This window comes from Sinohyriopsis cumingii, chromosome 12, assembly GCF_028554795.1.
Source record: "Sinohyriopsis cumingii isolate HCF-2022 chromosome 12, ASM2855479v2, whole genome shotgun sequence".
NCBI classification, from domain to species: domain Eukaryota; kingdom Metazoa; phylum Mollusca; class Bivalvia; order Unionida; family Unionidae; genus Sinohyriopsis; species Sinohyriopsis cumingii.
Genome location: NC_142972.1, coordinates 27743394 through 27765907, shown reverse-complemented (window position 1 = coordinate 27765907; position 22514 = coordinate 27743394). Strand labels below are relative to the sequence as shown.

The 22514-nt window shown below is 35.1% G+C and overlaps 1 protein-coding gene across 1 annotated transcript in view; it reads right to left on the bottom strand.

The window, feature by feature from the left end:
* Window positions 1–1263: 1263 nt before the first annotated feature.
* LOC149786150 (uncharacterized) overlaps window positions 1264–22514 on the bottom strand; it is a 51368-nt gene continuing 30117 nt past the window's right edge. Inside the window, exons 3-6 of the mRNA XM_089976503.1 lie at window positions 14844–14962; window positions 4391–4556; window positions 1446–2098; window positions 1264–1393 (exon numbers count right to left, since the gene is read on the bottom strand). Coding sequence (XP_089832629.1) covers window positions 1803–2098; window positions 4391–4556; window positions 14844–14962 — 581 coding nt within the window. The 3' untranslated portion in view covers window positions 1264–1393; window positions 1446–1802. The remainder of the gene's footprint in view (window positions 1394–1445; window positions 2099–4390; window positions 4557–14843; window positions 14963–22514) is intronic.

Sequence of the window (22514 nt, the reverse complement as noted above, 5' to 3'; positions counted from 1 at the left end):
ATGGCCCCTTAAAGGGGATTGTCCTAATGTTTACATTAGTCATGGCTCCTTAAAGGGGATAGTCCTAATGTTTACATTAGTCATGGCTTCTTAAAGGGGATAGTCCTAATGTTTACATTAGTCATGACTCCTTAAAAGGGATATTCCTAATGTTTACATAAGTAATAGCTCCTTAAAGGGGATAGTCCTAATGTTTACATTAGTCAAAGCTCCTTAAAGGGGATAGTCCTAATGTTTACATAAGTAATAGCTCCTTAAAGGGGATGGTCCTAATGTTTACATTAGTCATAGCTCCTTAAAGGGGATAGTCCTAATGTTTACATAAGTAATAGCTCCTTAAAGAGGATAGTCCTAATGTTCACATAAGTAATAGCTTCTTAAAGGGGATAGTCCTAATGTTTACATTAGTCATAGCTCCTTACATGGGATAGTCCTAATATTTACACTAGTCATGGATCCATAAAAGGGATAGTCCTAATGTTTACATTAGTTATGGCTTCTTAAATGGATAGTCCTAATGTTTACATTAGTCATGGCTCCTTAAAGGGGATAGTCCTAATGTTTACATTAGTCATGGCTCCTTAAAGGGGATAGTCCTAATGTTTACATTATTCATGACTCCTTAATTGAGAATTTGTTTCAGTAATTAAGTTAATGCAAGGAAATTAAGATTTATATGGGAAGAGATACAAAAGTTTTTAAATTTGTATAAAAGAGTTTTGTTGGGGACATGAGTTTGACGTGTTGTTGTAGGAATGATCTACAAATATGTATTAGTATGCTACTTTGAACACCTTGTTTTAATAATACAAGTATCCCGTGAAACATGGTGCCTCAACTGTATGACAGCCACAAAACTTTGCCCACAGGTTATAACAAAAATTACCTACTTAAATGCCACTGCCAAAGCCTTTGCATACATGTTCTTCCCTTTATCTCAAATGATTTCTGTCTCTACATCTTAATTGCATACATTTTCATGCCTTTATCTCACTTGATTTCTACCTCTACATCTTACTTACATACACGTTCATCCCTTTATCTCACTTGATTTATATCTACATCATATTTGCATACATGTTCATCCCTTGAACTCATTTGATTTCTATCTCTACATCTTAATTGCATACATTTTCATGCCTTTATCTCACTTGATTTCTATCTCTACATCTTACTTGCATACATGTTCATCTCTTGACCTCAATTGATTTCTATCTCTACATCATACTTGTATATATGTCCATCCCTTTATCTCACTTGATTTATATCTATATTATATTTGCATACATGTTCATCCCTTGATCTCACATGATTTCAATCTCTACATCTTTTTTGCATACATGTTCATCCATTGAACTCACTTCATTTCTACCTCTACATCTTACTTGCATACCTGTTCATCCCTTATCTCATCTGATTTCTATCTCTACATCTTACTTGCATACCTGTTCATCCCTTTATCTCACTTGAATTATATCTCTGTGTCATACTTGCATACATGTTCATCCTTTTATCTCACTTGATTTCTATCTCTACATCTTACTTGCTTTCATAGGTGAAACTAAAACTGGTTTTGTTTTTAACATGGTAAATTGTTAATTCAAAGAAAGTTGACTTGGTACAGTAAATGATACTTTATTGCAAGCGATGTTTTTCATAATTTTTTCCAGAAATTATCCATATACATGAAAGAATGATGTTTATGAAAACATATTGTCAGATGCAACTGAAAAACTAAAGTTTGAGGAAACTTTGTTTCAGGACTTTGTAACATGTCCAGAATACTTTGATGTTTTCATTATTCATTCTTTCTTACAACTCTGTTGGCCGCATTTAATCATCTGACTTATGGATTGTTCCAGTCTGTTTAGTTGGCTTGTTTGTTCCCTAATTAACATGATGTCATCGCCAACCTGGGACAAATCTATTTCCTTCACCTGATCTGAAATGGAGGTCCCAACAGCAGGAGCTTGTGTAGGGCTATTTACAAACGTCCTTTCACCTCTTGGAGGTATAGAGTTATCTCCCATTGTTGAAGAAGCTGTGTCCATGGGTTTGTTGGCAGTACTTACATTGTTAAATCCTTGTGCAACTGTAGCTGGAAAAAATAGAAAAATAAGTTTTGGTCTGCTTGGAATGGGTCTTTTGGAGGCATATCTGTACATATACAGAGTACTAAAGACATGTATGAACATGCTGATCTGTCTGAACAAATTACAACAATTTGACTTCATAACAACCTTAACTAGAGTTGCTAATAATGGATGCCTTGTAAAGGGTCTTAAACTGAGGAATGAAGTTGTGAAAGTGGGCATTCAGGGGGTATAACTCTTCTAAATAATGACATGAAATAGTAGAAATCAAAATCCTTCCATGTCACATCATTATAAACCTTGCACACCAAATTTAGTTGAATCCAATAACCCTTGTTAAAGCATCGTTGCTGAAATCAAAGTCAAGAAAACAGGTTATCAGGGGGCTATAAATCTTCCAAATTATAATGTAGAGAGCTATTACAAGGTCTCATTACTAAGCTGCTTACCAAATTGGGTTGAAGTCCAAATTTTAAGCCGTGGAAATCAGTGGGCCATAATTCCTTTATAGGATGCCATGGAATAATGCCAGTCAGACTCCTGTAAATGATGTCACAGAATGCCAAACTGACTAAAGATTTCATAAGGATTATAAGGCCATAAAACATGTTTGGCTGAAATGCAGCAAACCTTAAATTAGTGCAGCTGAAACCGGAATAAGGAAGATAGACAATCAGGGGGTATAACTCCAGTAAATGATCTCAGGAAATGCCATAAAGAGGAACATATACAGTCAGAGGGCATAAGTAAATGACATCAGGAAATGTTAAAAATGTAACTTGTCCAATGGCTCATCAAGATAGAACTGCATACCAAACATTTAGTCAACTGGGTTAAGTTGAGCTGCAGAAGTGAAAGTTATGAGAATGATAAATTGAAGATCATAACTTGACTAATTGAAGGTCATAACTTGACTAACTTAAGGTCATAACTTGACTAACTGAAGGTCATAACTTGACTAACTAAAAACATTTGATGGATGAAAATAAAATTCTTTTAAGGTTTTGTCAAAATAAAGCTGGATGCAAAATTGGTTTAAATCCAACAAAATTCCCAGTCAAGTTACCAAATTTTTATCAGATTGACAGACAAAGACTGATTACTACAAGAGCCTGGCCAACTTTGCTGAGTGGAGAAAAACCTATCACTAGAAGAATAGAACACAACATAAATTTCTTACCATGCTTGTGTTACCATGTCAATACATCCCATCACTAGAGGAATAGAACATGACATGAATTTCTTACCATGTCAATACATCCCATCACTAGATAAATAGAACACAGCATGAATTTCTTACCATGCTTGTATTACCATGTCAGTACATCCCATCACTAGAGGAATAGAACACAACATATATTTCTTAACATGCTTGTATTACCATGGCAACCTATCATTCGAGGAATAGAACACAACATGAATTTCTTAACATGCTTCTATTACCATGTCAGTACATCCCATCACTCGAGGAATAGAACACAACATGTATTTCTTAACATGCTTGTATTACCATGTCAGTACATCCCATCACTCGAGGAATAGAACACAACATGAATTTCTTACCATGCTTGTATTACCATGTCAGTACATCCCATCACTCGAGGAATAGAACACAACATGTATTTCTTAACATGCTTGTATTACCTTGGCAACCTATCATTCGAGGAATAGAACACAACATGAATTTCTTAACATGCTTCTATTACCATGGCAATACAAAGCATCTCTGGGAATAGAACACAAAATGAATTTCTTACCATGATTGTATTACCATGGCAATACATGTCAGGAATGCAAAAGTCTAAATGATAGATGTTTAGTAAAAAAAATAAATGTCAGAAACATAAAGTATAAACCCAGATGTTTGCTTCCTAGGTTATAAAAGTATGGCATTAATGTGGGCAGTGAGAATCAGGTGCAATATATATCCAAAATAAATCTGATTTAATATTGTACATTTCATACTATGAGTGACCATGAAGCTTAATGTAAGAACTACAACTTGTTAATTTTAAAGTGACACTGTAACTGTATTTGAAAACATCATGTGATAAAAATATCAGATTGAAAAAGAATTCATAATTTTCACTTTAAAGTATTTTTTGCTTCCTTTTGATGTTCATCTTTGTATTTTATGCTTGCCTATTTTTAAAACAATTATACTACTTTTAATAGCTAAATACAAACTACTTACTAAATACAAACTACTTACTGATACCTGAAATGCAAATATATTGATGTAAGTACATTTTGTAATTAGTTTCTTTACCCAGAAACTACAGATCATAAATGTTTACCATATGGCTCTGTTTTCATTTCCTTTTCAGCAACAGGTTTGCTTTGGTTGGTTCTCCAGCCTTTCTTCTTCTCTCTCTTCACTTTCTTATCTTTGTTAGTGGGCTTGTCATTGCGTTCAGGTTGTTCCTTTAGTAGAGATGTCCCTTCAGAACTTGAACGTCCACGCTGAATAAGATTGGTAAATTGGTCATTGGAACCATTAGTTGTTTTATTTGATTGCATCATGTTTGTACAAAGTGTATTCTGCATTGTCTACAGTTTGGATGTCAGCTTCATGTAATCTTTACTGTGAGGGAAAATAACCAAGCCTGGATAAACCACCCCTCTGTCACACACTAATTGGCTGCTCTTGCAAGTAATTTAGGAAGAAAAAAAATAGCAACAAAAATTAAAATATCATAATGAAAACAACATTCACTATTTCAAGTTAAGATAAATATTTCCTATTTTATATTTTGGAATTCACTTGAGAGAGTTATTGTCAGAAATAATTCTATTTGAATTAAATTCATATGATAATAATAGGCTTTGCTAAACATCATGGTATGTTGTCAAGACAGCATGGTTTGTTGTCAAGGAAAAATAACCACAAATAGAGGATATTTCTGTTTTTGAGTAGATATGCAGAAAGATATCACAAGTGGAAACGTTTATATTGTCACAAATAGAAACATTGTACTGTGGTCTGCTATTTGCCTTAATTCAAAATATTTACATTTCACTAGTGAAATATTTCCATATACATACTCAAAATACAGGTTTTCTTTTATTATACATTGTCTTAAAGCAAAAAGCGTCAATTTGCATGGGTTGTTGCCATTATTTTGCATGAGTCTTTGCCATTGTGTTGCATGGATTTGCATGGGGTATTGCTGTTATGTTGCATAGGTTTTTGCAATTGCATGCCAATGTGATTAACAGCTGCATTGCTACATCAAAAAGGTTGCTTAATTTCGCATTAACTTTGGGACAGAGACTTTTTACAGATGCTTCACATTGCCTATGTTGTCAAAATAATGACAGTTCATTGAAAATGTGGACATTTTTTAAAACTCATTTCAAGTGTGGATTCATACTGTTGGAGCAGGGTATCTAGAAACATAAGAGAGTGGTTGTATTTGACAGACTTCACAATGTAACATCTTAAACAAAAGATTTTAATGATTGTGCTTTTGCTGCCTTGGGCCCCGCACATCGTAAGACCTGGCCTGGAAATGAGACTGCTGTAGTACATATGAATCACATGCAAATGAGACTGGCTGCTGTAGTCTACATGAATCACATGCAGATGAGACTGCTGTGGTACACACGAGGTACACGCAAATGAGAGTGACTAGGCATGAATCGTAGATAGATGCTCATATCTGGCATGACTCATAGATAGATTCGCATGCTTGACATGAATTATTGATAGATTCTCATACCTGACATGAATCATGGATAGATTCTAATGCTTGACATGAATTAGGTTCTCAAACTTGGCATGAATTGTAGATATATTATCATACTGGCATGAATAGTGGATAGATTACATACTTAGTATGAATCATGGATATACATGTATTCTCGCATTTGCTATGCATTATGGCTAGATTCTCACACTTGGCATGAATCAAGGATAGATTCTCACACTTGGCATGAATCAAGAATAGATTCTCACACTTGGCATGAATCAGATTCTCAAACTTGGCAAGAATCGTAGATATATTATCATACTGGCACGAATAGTGGATAGATTACATACTTAGTATGAATCATGGATATACATGTATTCTCGCATTTGCTATGCATTATGGCTAGATTCTCACACTTGGCATGAATCAAGGATAGATTCTCACACTTGGCATGAATCAAGGATAGATTCTCACACTTGGCATGAATCAAGAATAGATTCTCACACTTGGCAAGAATCGTAGATATATTATCATACTGGCACGAATAGTGGATAGATTACATACTTAGTATGAATCATGGATATACATGTATTCTCGCATTTGCTATGCATTATGGCTAGATTCTCACACTTGGCATGAATCAAGGATAGATTCTCACACTTGGCATGAATCAGATAGATTCTCAAACTTGGCAAGAATCGTAGATATATTATCATACTGGCACGAATAGTGGATAGATTACATACTTAGTATGAATCATGGATATATTCTCATACTTGGCATGAATCAGATAGATTCTCATACTTGACATGAATGATGGATAGATTCTCACTCTTGGCATGAATCAGATTCTCATACTTGGTATGAATAACAGATAGATTCTCATACCAGCATGAACCATGGATGGATTCTCATACTTGACATGAATCATGGATAGATTCTCATACCAGCATGAACCATGGATGGATTCTTATACTTGACATGAATCAGATAGATTCTCATACTTGACATGAATCATGGATAGATTCTCATACCAGCATGAACCATGGATGGATTCTCATACTTGGCATGAATCAGATAGATTCTCATACTTGACATGAATCATGGATAGATTCTCATACCAGCATGAACCATGGATGGATTCTTATACTTGACATGAATCAGATAGATTCTCATACTTGACATGAATCATGGATAGATTCTCATACCAGCTTAAACCATGGATGGATTCTCATACTCGGCATGAATCAGATAGATTTTCATACTTTACATGAATCATGGATAGATTAGCATATTTGGCATGAATCATGTATGGCAGGAATCTGAGACAATTCATTAAGCAACACATTTGTCTCATCCTTTGGTCTTATTGCATTAAGAATTTGGTTCAAGTTTTTTGCATTTGCTAGTACTGACAATAGCCATTGATGGATTTTATTTTATTCTTGAAATTAATAAATTCTGAAGGTAAGAGAATTAACTCGATGACGTGATTGCTTTGTCCTTTTATCAAGGTCACAGACAGAGATAATATGCATGAAAGGTCTTGGTTAGGTTTTTCATTGCTTTGTATTTTCTAATCTTTTCATGGATTTTTATGCTGAGAATGAAACATTATGAAGCTAATGCAGTTCATTCTGCAACATGGTCACTCATTCATTTGATATTGGAGTCAAAGTTAATGAGAAAATGAATTGAGATTTTTGTTTTAGTTCTTTTGTCTCTTGATATTTCCTAAATTCACTAATTGATTTTGTTTGTGTTTGGGATGAATCATTATGAAGTTTAAACAACTCATTTGTTGACAAACTGTTTTGCTCCTCTAGCTGTAAGCTTATGGTATTGTCATTTATTAGTTGTTCATTATTCAGTGTCCGTAAACAATAGCTATTTTCAACTTCTGAGAAAAAAACTATGAGATGAACTTGAGATCCTTTGAAATAGGGGGAAACACATGCTTCAAGCTACGCTCACGTAGATATTTGATTTGTTCTGTATGAAACCCCTTCCTTGAAACACTATTTTCAGCTCCTTCTCAAAAACCTCTTAATTTTAACAAAATGTGGCGGTGATTATACTGGCTTAAAGACCTTTCAGATTTTTAACCCTGCCAATCGAGACAACAGGAGCTTACGGGATGGCCTGTTGTCTGTCATCCATCATCTGTCAACTGTTGTCTGATATGCACAAGCCAGTCAGCCGTTAGCACAAGTTTGTTATTGCAACTCCTCATGAACTAATTAGAGGAATGTCATGAAATTTTACACACAGGTGCACACACACACACACAAAGGCTACTTAGTCCTTAAATGAAAAAGATACTACTCAGACATCTGAACTGGCTGCTGTTACAAGTCTAGGCTCTTACAGAAAGTAACAGAAAAAAATAAAGACAACAAGCTTTGTAAAATTTAACAAATAATTTATTTCCCTAGAACATCAAGTGAAAAATGAGGGGGGAAAATGAACGTTTTTATGAATCAAATCCAAAAATAATCCAAGAATTAAAAATTGAAGTCCTAGTAATAAAAAGTCCTAAATGAAATTGAGTTTGAATCCCAATGAAATCCAAAATGGAAGACAATGACATCTGTTGTAACATGCAAAGTGCTGTTATGTCAACAGTTTCTTGTTGAATAACAGCAAATATTATTCCAGTTTTGAATTCCATATAAATTTTAGTGAATGTCTTTGTTCAAGAGTTTTCAAGGAGCACTAATGTATTTCCAGGGAAAAGAATCACTTGAATTCAAAATAATTTGAATAAAATAAAACAATTAGCCCAAACTGGACACAACAAAAAACAACTTGACTTTTGAAGTATTAAGGCACGACTGACTAAATTCTTATGATAACATGAGTGATAAGTCTAACTAAAATGCAAAACATGACCAGATGGGGGGGGGTCAAGAGTTAATACTGAAGCTAATACTGAATTTCGTTATTCAAGTATTCCTGTTTGAGAGGGTTCATCCTGTATGGATGTTGTTTCACAGGTGTGTAATTTACTATTTCAACGTCATGGTAAATTTTGTTTGTTCTTGAAGGAACATCCTGAAATAAGTGTTCATATACAAGTAGTAACTGTTATAAGTTCATTCCTTTCATGTTGTTGCAAATGTGAAAGCTTCTGGTCCATAATATTCATAATTTCTGAATTCCAAAGATTTGTCACTCCAATATCAGTAGAGTCTGATTACATCCCTTTGCTTAAATCTTCACCGAGTGGGACAGGTACAACTAAATTAATTGGATCATTATGGTGGCGCTCACCAGATAATATGTACTTCTGAGAGAGTGACGTATGTAAGGTGAAGTAGTTCGCATTTAAAACATGCACAGTGGAGAGAATGTTTGCATACCTCTATGCTACATTAATGTAATGTGGATGATATTTCTTTTGGATGTTGTACTTTTGGAAATTTTACATGATTTAAGCACACTGCTAACTAAAATGACTGCTCCCTTATGTTAAAAAATCAGTCTGAATTAGTCTAAAGTACACTATACATAGCAGCTATTAAAATAGGGAAAATGAATTTTGCCAGACTAGACAATACCAGCTTCTGAAAGTGCAATGAATGAATTACCAAATATATCAAATGTAAAAAAAGTTATTGGCTCTTTTTTATACAATTGACCTCTGAAGTTCAGGAAGTGAAAATGACCAAGTAGAGCTAGCACTTTTTTGAAAGGTGCATATTTGAAGTAAGGCCAAGCTGTATACTCTATAACCCATAGTACACCCATCAATCATACACCAAAATAAAGGGAATTAAAGGTTCTTTGCATTATGCCTAAGATATACAAGGTCTTTTTTAAATGGCCAGTATAACCAGCGAGGAAAGCCGGGGACATTCTTTTTCTTTAAAATCCTAACCCTATGCAAAATACAAAACTGTATAGCACCACCTAACCTGGTTATCTCTCTCAACAAACTGGTTCTCCTTTAATTTATTTACATCGCAGAAGTACTATCATTATAATTTAACTCATTCGTTCTCTTCTTAACTTTGTAAGGGCCGTAATATCTAATCTGAAGAAAATTTTGAAGAATGAGGAAGAGAGACAGAACTATATTACCAAACTCAAAAGTTCTCTCCATTGTAGTTCTGTCAAACCATAATTTCATTTTTTAACTTGACTTGCTGAATGCCAAATTCAAGCATAATTAGCTGGAAAATTCCAGACCTAAAATTTGACCCTTGACCAGATTGGACAGATTTGGGAAGGTCAGATTGAATTTTAAAAAAATATCAAAGCTTTTACTATTGTTTTAGATTTCATATTCCACAAAGGAATTGCCTCTGGGAACCTTGTTGACACACATAATGGTCAACAAGTATTGGTTACCTGATTTGGTGTTAGGTAAGGGACCAACACATTCTACCATTATTCTGCTAAATGGCTCGTCCAATGCAGGAATAGGGTTGCAGATGAGCCTTATGTATCTTCTGATTTGGTTTTCCTACCATTTGACAAGCATGACAAGATCTGCAGTATTTACCAACATCACTTTTAATTTTTGGCCAGTAGAAGTGAGTCAAGATCTTGTGATAAGTCTTATTGATCCCTAGATGACCAGCCAAAGGAGTTTCATGGGCCAGACTAAGAATTTCCTGTCTGTACGATTTTGGAACTACAATTTGATAGTTCATTGACCACTCGTCACCAGCAGGTACCGCAGGAGGTCTCCATTTTGTCATAAGAATTCCATTTTTAATGAAATAACAGACAGTTTTGTGGCTTCAGTTTCGCTAATGCCCTTTGAAGCAAACAGGAGATCTCATGATCTTTCTCCTGTCCAACGACAAGTGATTGTCGTTTGTCACCCTGATTAGAATAAAGAGAATGAATAAATGAATGAATAAAGAGGATCACTATGATCAATACCTTTTGATTGATCCAAACAAGGAGTGAAAGTGACCTGGTCAAAAGCCTGGCCAATAGACGTGTCAGCTAAAGGAGTACTTTCCTGAACAACATCATTCTCAAGAGCTTTCTTTACCATATCTCTAGTAACTGCACAAGCTGGGTATAAATCAGGTAAATCTTTTTCAATAGGATCGACTTTCTGATCCAAACGAGGCTTGTCCGTTACAAGTGGATTACTCGCAACCTTGTCTCCAGCTTGGTCGTTGCCTAGTAATAAATGAATGCCCTTAACGGGTAAAGAAAACACTGTTCCGACTGTCACGGGTCCTCAGCCTAAGTCTGATGACAAATTTACACAATGGAGAGGAACATTAACAAAGCCGCACTCTACTTCCTGAATAAGAACACTCTCATTGGAAGAAGACTTATCAGAAAAAGGCAAAGTACCTGATAATAAAAGACTCTGAGAAGCTCATGTGCCCCATTAAAATTTTAATAGGGATGGGATTGGCCGAATCAATCACCCAGTAGTGATATTGAACCCTTCGACATGAATGTTTCATAATTCTCCATAATAAAATCAGACTATGGTTCATTAGACCCCACAAATGTATTGCTTTGAATACATGACCGTTACCTTGGCCTTTTATAAATAAGACCATTTGGAATAGGTCTTCTTGATTCTGTTGCTTATTTTTCAATTTGTAGGAATCGGAAATAACGTGTCCCTTCTTACAATAGGTACATGTAGGAAGAGATAAGGAGTTTTGATCAAGCTTATCAGAAGTTTGATTTCTAAAATCTGTGCTAGATTGAAAATTAGAAAAGCTTGTATTAGGCTGAAATACTTTTCTATCAGATGACTTTTGAGTCGAAGACTTGTCTACAAAAGAAATTTTATGAGGTAAGGAATATTCGTCAGCAGTACGAGCAGCATTTTGCAAGGTTTTGACCTTATGCTCAAGATTAGACTTAATGTCACTATGGACACAGCTCTTGAACTCTTCAAGTAATACAAGTTGTCTGAGATTTTCTTAATCTTTATAAACTTTCTTGGCTAAGCACCATCGATCAAATAACGGCACTTTTCTCTTGCAAATTCGACATGAGTTTGTCCATCTTCCTTTTTATAGTTCCTGAATTTTTGCCGATAAGACTCAGGGACAAATTCATAACCCTTTAAGATGCATTCCTTAACCAGATCATAGCACTTTGCTGTAGTGACGGTGAATTGTAAATATCACTAGCTTTACCAGTAAATACACTTTGTAACAATAGAGTCTAACGCTCCCTTAGCCATTTCAAATTTCGAGCTTTTCTTTTTCAAACTGAGGAAAGTATTTTGTATGCTGCTTTTTCTCTAAAAGGGGGCACTAACCTAATATTCTTAGTAACAACAAAACTTGAATTTGTATGTGAAGTGGGAACGTGCATTTCACTTGCCAGCTATATTTCCCTTATTCTAAATTGATATTCCCTCTCTTCCTTCTCTTTTTGCACTTTGACTGCATCTGTTTCTCTCTCTCTCTCTCTCTCTCTCTCTCTCTCTCTCTCTCTCTCTCTCCAATATCATTTGTTTTTCTTTTTTCTGAAGTTCATGCTTTCCTAACACTAATTCCATCTTGTATTTTAATTTTAATTCCTTTTCTTTTATGTCAGAGTCTGATACAGATTTACTGATGGAAACCAAAGCAATTTTATCCAAAACACTCTTTTCCACTAAATACAGGACCAAAATGTTTTTTAAATCTTGCTTCGTTAAAGAAGCTTTTGCCTCAGAAAGATCATATTTTCTGGCAAGTTTAAGCAATTCATCTTTTTTTCAAAAGGTCTAACTGTTAGGTGGGATTTGAAAGAAAGATCTCCACTTTTGATGACATTGTAAAAAAGCCTGATGGTTTCACTAAAGATTTCTAAAATGTGAAATAATACTAGGGATATTTTTAAAATTAAAATTTTCTGAAATATTTTAGCCATAATTCATATATCCCAGACGAGAACCCAAATGTCTGTTACGAGTCTAGATTTTTACAAAAATAACAGAAAAGAGCGAAGACAGCAGGTTTTCTAAAATTTAACAAATCATTTTATTTCCCTAGAATATCAAGTGAAAAATGAGAAACAAAACTTGCGGTTTTACGAGTCAAATCCAAACATAATTCAAGAATTAAAAAACAGAAGTCCTAGTAATAAAAGTCATGAATGAAATTGAGTTTGAATCCCGATGAAATCCAAGATGGAAGACGATGACGTCTGTTGTAACCTGCGACGTGTTGTTATGTCAACAGTTTCTTGTAAAAGTATTAAGATTGAAATTTTCTCTAAATTGTATTAAAAGTAATGTTTAATTAAATTATATTGGAAGTAATTTTCCACTAAAAATATATTGAGATTAAGTTTATCTATTTGTGTAATACAAATGTGTGCTATTTGAGAAAGATCGCGCTTTACGAGCAGGTGCATAAATCCATAAAATGCATTTCTCTTGTATCGAATGGTCAGCAATTTTTTGATTTGAAGCTGCTAAACAGGCAAATTATTAAATCAATAATGGATGAGATGAGATGATTCACACGGCTTACGTGGGAAAGGTCGAGAGTATTGTTCAGATCCAAAATGAGTAAAACAAAACTGCGTGTAAATAGAGACCAGACGTACGCAGAATTAGTTCATTTCTCGAGACAGAACTGCTGTCTTTTCCTTACAGGTAAGAATCGTTTGTGTTAGCAAACTTCTTTTTAAAAATGTGCACTTTTTAATATTCGAGATTTTAATGGTAAAGTTCATATTTTTCCAACATTTTTGTGAGTTCTTTCTTTTCTATATTATAATATATTGGAATGTTTAATTGTATTTGTGGTATGTATTATTGGAAAAGATGAATTCGCTAGCAACTCCATGTTTAGATTTAATTTGGAAATAAAAGATTCTTCAAGTAATAATGAGTAATGTTTAGTAACCGATTCCAAATTAGTATTCTATTTTAAATTTAGTAAAATATATTTCTTCAAAATGATTGTTGCATTAATCGCAACTATTGAATTTTATACTCATTGGCTATAATGAAGTTAATCGAGATTTAACTCTCTGTGTTACATTCTAAATGGCAGAAATTATACAAATGTATGAAGTTGCTAAGTTCGAGGGAAAAGTGTAATCTTATATGTTTTTCAAGTATTTTAAATATAACGTTTTTATAGGTGTATCTATAGAATGTAGTATTATATATATCAATTCTTTAAATAAAAAATTCGCTCCTCGAGCCAGAACAGCTCTGTTTTTCCTTACAGCGATTCCGTACCTCATTCCCCCCACCACCACCAAGATGTAGTCGTGTCTACACCGTTATGTGTGACACCCTTGTTAAGAGAGCCTTAACTCCTTCTCTCTCTCTCTCTCTCTCTCTCTCTCTCTCTTTAACCATGGGCAAAGACATTTCTTAACTTATGAGTAATCCCTTCTCATAGCAAGAAATGAAAAGAAGGTTATGATACAACCCTTATCATAACAAATATATTTCAGGTTTGTACAAATCTAACCATTCCTCCATCAAACATGGTTAATGTTACTCAAAACAAACATTTTTCTTTTCCATTTTCCCCCAAACCACATAATAAAACACTAAACAAATAAACACCTTCAATACTTCTAAGTATCCGCTGATCAGATTTTGACCTAATTTGAAAGAACGTGACCTAACTTGAATGCTTTGATTTATACAAACGATGTAATTCATGAATTACAAACGATGTCATTCATGAATCAAATATGACTGCAATTACTAAAAGGACTATTTACACAACGTTATATAAACAAATAAATTTTTAACAGAATTCTACCAATTTTGACACAAAGTATCACAACTTTAAATATTTCTCATCACGTATGAATGAACCGCACTGGAGAAGTTGTTTTTTTTCTGCAGGAATCATATCAATGACTCGTTGAAAAACTTATCTTCTTGTTAGACATGTCATTGAGGCGAGTGATCTCATCGCCCACTTACGCCTCTTGTTTTCTGTCCGCGCGCGCGCGTGTGTGTATGTGTGTGTGTATGTGTAGGAATCCATTGAAAATGGAAAATGATAATTTGGGTAAAATACATTTTTTTAAAAATTGTATCCTTATGTGACCCAGCATGTCGTACGTGGAATTTTCATGAAATTCTCCGTTTTGAGCTTACTTGGAAGAGCCTGGAAAAGAGCAGGAATCGGGAGCCCCTCCGTAGCAAATTTGCAAAACTGGCAGCCTTGCTGCTGTATACGGCGAACTGCGTGGGTTCCACAGGGTGGCTGGTGACATCTGTAATGTACACAAGTTCGTCTATCAACGTGCAGACTACTGGAGCACTTTTTGCACTTTAATATTACATTCAACATTTATACTTTTAACAGAATGAGTATCTGTGGCTTTAGTTTTATTTTGCCCGGCTCTAAGATCGAGTGATGTTATACAGCTTTTTGTACGATGTACCTTTCCATCGTAGATTGCGGTGTATTATCCATCAACATCATCCCTTTTCAGATATAATTCTTTTAAGGCATTCACGTTTATGCTTAAGCATAATTATATTTACGCTAAAACGTGTTTCATGTTTTAGGTGAAAACGCATGATTCTTCGATGTTTTTTTAGCAGATATACAGAAACATTTCACGAATGACAATAAAAAATGTTTGCACTTCACGAGTGAAATATTTCTATATATCTGCTAAAATATCTGTAGACTTTCATTTTATTATATGTTTTTAAGGCGTTAATTTGCATGTTTTTTCTCCATTCTGTGCCAATGCAATTTATAAAAAAAATAATGACAGTATATCTACAAAAAATAAATAAATGTTTATTTTTATTAAATACATTTCATGCGCAGATTGATACGGATGGTGTGGGGTAACTTGAAGCAAAACAGTGAGATTGTACTTGACAGACTTCAAAGCGAAATATCTTGAAAGAAAATATTTTAATTATAATCATTTTCTTCCTTAATTTTTTTTCCTTGTAACATTCAAACGTACATTTTTGTTGGACATTGTCAAGCTTCGAGTACAAATAGGGAACAGACGCTCTATCCAATTTTCGATTGTCTGTTAATTTAGGTTTGCAATCAACGCTAATCAGCTCTTGATTTATCCACCATGTTTAAATTGTTTTTATGAGAGTTAAAATCGCTTTTTAAACAAATCACAATACACTGTACTATATTTAATTACGATGTGTACCGTCGTCCTAGAGTAGTACAGATACGCATTACTGTATTGGTGATATTTGGCAACATGTCATGTAAGTTTATGACTGACAGTTTTGATTATGCATGTAGAAAACTATATTTTTAAAAAAAGTTAGTACTTGAAGTCTGCATTTTGCTGCTAAGAGTTCGTTTTAGCCAATTCTTGATGGCGTCTCTTTGATTACGTAGATGTAAACTAGAGAATCTACAGCTGACACATATTAACATCTGTACATGAAGTGGAGGGAAGAAAGAAAGGAAGGAAAGAAGAAGAAAAAATAAACAGTCCTTGATATGGAAATGCTGGACTAAATAGCACACATGGGAGACAACATACATACATACATACATACATACAACATACATACATACATACATACATACATACAGTTACAAGCCAGGGGTATTTGTTTTGACCGACCGGTGTTAAACTCAGACGCGATTCCTCTAGAAGTCATAAGTTTACCTTAATTCCAAAGACTTCCATACAACTTCTGTTGTAAATCAGAAAGCCCAACGTGTCCATTCTATAAATAATTTTACTCTAATCAATACAAAACCACAGATCTCACAACTTTCCAACTGTATATCAACCGCACATCTACATGGTTTTTCTTCATCAACTTTCCGTACCGTCAACATTTCACGCCGTAAAACTATATAACTTCCCCAACACGGAAATATTTTTACCACGACTCAATAATAAAACTAGGACAGTCAGGTGTGTACCATAAGCTGGAAAACTGCATAAATAGGCCAAGATTTTGCACCAAATGCCTGCACTGGGGACACCATGCCCTCAGATGTAGATTCCAGCCAAGATGTAAGTACTGCGGAGGTCCACACACAGGAGAATGCCACACAACTAAACAAAAATGTGCTAACTGTAAAGAAAACCATTATCCTAGATCGGCAGAATGCAGATTTGCAATAAAAGAGAAACAAATAGTGGACTTAATGAACGAAAAACACCTCGCCTACCATTCTGCCAAAAACATATGTAAAAACAACCCCAACACACCAAAATCTACCTCTGAAACAATCAATGAGGACCAAAACTCTCCACACAGAATCAGAAGGGAAAACATTGCACCACAAAACATGCCCTCGAATCAGGAAACAAAAGAACCAAAAACTACAACCCACATTGTAACAAACCAAGACCACCCTGATAACACTCCAGATACAAACAAAACTGTCACCCCAAACATCCCCAAACCTAACACACACCCCAACACAGAATTAATACAGGAAGTAATGAACCTAACAACACGAACCCTAATAAAAGATCTAAATAGCATAATGAGAACCCTCAAAACCATTTTCACCATACTAGCTGATTGGACCACAAGACTAACAGATAAAGACAGCGTCAAAAATGGATAGTATAAAAAATAATAAAATAACCATCTGGCAATGGAACTGCAGAGGAATCTTTAAAAACCCATCAGAACTGAGAAGAAAGTGAATAATACGGCCGTAAAACCAGACGTAATCTGCCTACAGGAAACCCTCATAACACAAGAACACAAACGCCTGCCCAAACTACAAGGCTATACCCAGGGAATCTTTAAAAACAGACCCAAGGGGCAGAAAGTGGGTGGACTAGCAATTTTTTTGATAGATACACTAATCTGCTATGAAATAATAGAAGTACCCCCTAACCTAAACATCAATAATAGCATCGAAATAATGTCAGCAATGATAAATATAGGAACCACAAACATTCAAATAATAAATGCATACGACCCAGGGAGTACCTTCTGTCCTACCAACCTAATCTCACCAAGGGCAATCACTAATAACAACAACAACAATTTAATTATCTGTGGCGACTTCAACGCACACGGTGAATTATGGGGAGGTAAAAAGAAAGATCAAAGAGGGAAAATGGTTGAAAAATGAATAACTGAGAACAATCTGGTCATCTTAAATGACGGGTCGAACACTAGATTAAACCCTGAAGATGGCACTCTCTCAGCCATAGACCTAACCATCACTACCCCAAAATTGGCTCAAATCTCAAATTGGTGTGTGGATCCAAGAAGATACGTTAGGAAGTGACCATTTCTCCATCACAATCAATATTCAAACAAAAACTCAACACATTCCAAACGAAACCCCACCTAAATGGAGGTACCAACAGACAGACTGGGACCAATTCCAATTATTACTAGCAAGAGTAAAGCCAGATAACTTAGAAAGCCCAAATATTGACATGTATTATGAAAACTTAACAGACACAATTATAGAGGCAGCTAACCAATGCATCCCAAAGACAACTAATATCCAAAATAAAAACCCTGTACCATGGTGGACTAAACAGTGCACTATAGCACACAAAGACAAAAAAGGGCCTTAAAACGCACCAAAAATTATATCTACTTCCAGCAATATAAAGATAAAGAAAAAGCAATAAAACAAACTATAAAAGCCGCTAAAATTAATCTATGGCAAACCTTTTGCTCTAAACTGAGTCTAAAATCAAACTCAGAACAAATATGGGACAAGATAAAAGCCATAAAAGGGAAAGCGACTACCTCAGCCCCAAACATTAAAAATGCCATAACAAATAAAGATAAGGCAGACCTCCTAGCGAAGCATTTTTCGAACATGAGTAGCAACAATAACCACACCAGAAACTTTCAAGAACACAAAAAACTAATGGAGGAAACCCAACCTCAAATGTTTCAAGACCAAGGAACAAAAGAATCTCACCTAAATAGCGACATCACAGTACATGAATGGGAGATAGCCCTACGATCCAAAAACGAAACATCCCCCGGTAAGGATCAGTTAGGTTACATTATCTATAAAAAAAAAATACCTATCAATATAACAATAGCAATAATCAAATTCTTTAATATGATATGGAATAAAGGCCAACTACCCACCAAATGGAAACAGGCCATAGTAATACCGATCCCCAAGCTAGGTAAAGGTCCCAACAACATAAATTCGTACCAACCCATCTCTCTTACAAACAATATTTGCAAAATAATGGAGACAATAATTCCTAATAGGTTAAAACACCACCTAGAAACCAATAACCTACTCTCCATAAATCAATGTGGCTTTCGGAACAAACGGTCACCTCTGACCAACTTCTCAGATTGGAAACAGACATCAAACTCGCTTTTAACGCACATAGGAAAACCGATCGCAACCTCATAGTGGTTTTTCTAGACCTAGAAAAAGCGTTCGACCTAGTATGGACAAATGGACTAATGGCCAAATTAAACCAATTTGGAATAACTGGACGCTTGTTCAACTGGATTGGCGATTTCCTCACAGACCGGAAAATTACCACAAGAATAGGCAACACCCATTCGGAAGAATTTTCACTTGAAAATGGAACACCGCAAGGCAGTGTAATAAGTCCCCTACTATTTAACCTAATGATAAACGACCTTGACCTCAATGCAGCCTCCACAAAAATAAACTTGTCACAATTTGCAGATGATAGTGGCATATGAGGAATGGAAATCCTGCCAATAAAACAGTAGTTAAAAAAATCCAGCAGAGCCTAGACAACATAGGGAGATGGGCGGACAAATGGGGTTTCAAAATATCTCATGAAAAAACTGTGGCAATCATATTCACCCCCAAACGAAATAACAGCCTAGTCTATCCAAACTTCTATATACAAAATCAATTAACCAAATACGTAACAGTAGTAAAATTCCTATGAATGTTCTTTGACAACCACCTCACATGGAAACAGCACATTGAACAACTCACCCAGAATTGTAACACAGATCTCAATTTACTCAGGAACATCACAGGGACTAGCAGCAGAGAGGGCGAACAGACCATAGAATTCCGACAAAAATAATAAACAAAAATAAAATCATCTCGTAGAAAGGTCCAGATTTTTACAAATAAACGTTTCCTTGAGATGATTTTATTTTTGTTGAAACCAACCCCATCAATAAAACCTTAGTTCGAAAGGGTAGCTGAAAAATAAAGTATTCTACGTGTTTATTTATTTTTTGTTTATTTACTGGACGACCAACATTGGTAGACGCCCTCTCTGCTGCTATTAATTAAAAATTGTTATATTAAAAATAATGGTACATCCAGAATCTCATACTGCAAGAATAGCACGAGAGAGACTAGAAGCAATTAAAAAATTTCTTCCCGTGCGAGATTCATTTAGAAAAAATCTACAAGCGCAGCAAGAAGCACGAGTTGAGTACGAAGAAGACACTAAAAAACTGTTTAAGCCCGTCACTGCAGCTACTAAGAAAGTTACAACAGTCATCAAAGAAGATCTTTTTCCGGCATCAAAACAAAAAGCAGAACAAACCGAAAAAATAGCAAGAAGAACTAAACAAACAAAGAAGATTTTACGAGATCTTCCAATTGATATAGCTGCGGCTCAACCTCCACCTGTCGGCGAAGAAGTACTTGAAAGTATTGGAAAACTTTATACTGAAGTCACCGGCGCGAAGAAAGAACATACACCTGAACCCTGGCCAATAAAGGAAAATATAAAATTAATTACAAATTTTAAGGAAGGGTTTGTCGAAGATATTAGAAATACTAAAAGAGAAAAATTACCCGAAAAAAATATTAGATTATATATTTAACAAATCTGCTGTTTTAAACCCCCCTTATGAAAAAACAAAAAATGATAATTTTATTAGATGGATATATCGCATACATGCAAATAAAGGACAAGCTAGAAAGGATGATTCGAAATATAAAGCTCTTTATAAAGAAGTAAACACACTTTATAGAGAGAGACAGAGAGAGAAACAAGAAGAACTCTCCCAGTATCAACTTCCTCCACCTCTGCAACAAACAGAACAAAAACAATCTTCTTATTCACTGCTGATGTCGAAAATTAAAGAAATGTTTGTAGCGACACCACCTAAAATATCAGAAAAAGAAAAAGAAGTATGGGGGAGTAGTCTGGGGGATGATTTTGTTTGTCCTGATAACATCATTAATGATGTGTCACGGTTAGAAGTTCTCATAGGAGGAAAACGTGCCGGAAATAATTCACCAGAAATAATTAATGAAGCATCTGATATTTGTCGGCGATTATTTCAAGGTGGTATCATGGATATCGGAGTTTACCGAGAACTTATCGATGAACTTGTTGATGACTAGTTGTTAGATAAATAACAAATAAAAATAAGATGATCATACATAATAATCATCGTAAACCCGTACAGGTCAGAGCGGTAAACTCACGATTACCAATCTACAGAGCTGCTTACGGAGATGGACTTGGTGATGTTATTCAGGGATTATTTACAAGGATAGCTCCAAAAGCAGCACCTATTGCAAAACAATTATCGATGAAAGCTATTGATATTGTTCGTGATAAAGCTCCTAGTGCAATTGTCAATGTTGCTGATAAGGCGTTCTCGGCGATCAAAGATAGACTAGCACGATTATTGCGACGAAAACAACAACCGGTAAAATTACCAAGTACTGAGGTGATGCCCGCAGACGTGAGTAAAATAATAAATCAGGCTGCAAATCAAAAACTAGCGGCGATATCTGAAGAAGCAGAAAAAAATATAACAGCAAATTTAATAGCAGGAAGCGGTCTTCGTCGACGATGATTTAAATCATGATTTGAAAAATGGTAATTATAATAAAAATGTTCAAGCGCGAATCAGACCCAGCATTTGATATGGAGGCACCTGTCCTTACGTATGAATCTATACGTGATTATCAGTTTTATTCTTATGACGCAAGACAACCAAATCAGCGGGGGAGAATCGAATTACAGGTTCATGATACAAGTAGATATTTCTTGCCCGCTGAGGCGTTTATTGAAGTAGAAGGTAGACTTGTAACGAATGTTGTAGCTAATACGCCATATGCTGCTAATTTGCGTGTTGGTTTTGTCAACAACGGGATTATGGCGTTGTTTGATAGCGCCACTTATATGATAGATGGAAAAAATATTGAATCAATTCAGAAGGATGTTGATGTTGCTACAACAATAATTGGTCTAGCGAGATATTCTGACGACTTTACAAGATCAGCCGGTCCAACAATGATGTTTGCTAAAGATATTACTAACCACGCTGATCATGTTCAATATACTAAATTACAAACACCAGTAGGTACTGCAGTTGATCCACAACCAGTTGATTTTGAACACGCAGACAGACCAGGTGTTGCTTTTGATATTATAAAAAGTGTTAATACGACTTACAACTTAGGGTTTGCAACACGCCGAGCAGCGTTGTCAGGGGATAATAGAAATTTTTCATGTGCAATTCCATTATCTCACATCTTTGGATTTTGCAGAAATGTTAGAAAGGTAATCTTTGGAGCTAAACATACAATTGTGCTCGTAAGAAAAGGTGATGATAATGATGCAATCTGGCGAGGTGCTGGTGTTGCTGATGGTAAAGTAAATATATCAAAACTTTCGTTGTGGATGCCAGTAATGACTCCATCTATTACTGAAGAACAAAAATTAATTTCTTTTATGGATCAAGGCGGTAAATCATTGCTATCATGGTTAACAGTAACCACAGATGCTATTCAAAGTTCTGTTAATGGTTTATTTACGTGGCATATAGCATCACAGCAAGGTGTTTCTGCACCACGACATATTTTTATTGCGCTACAAGATAATGCTCGGACGAATAATC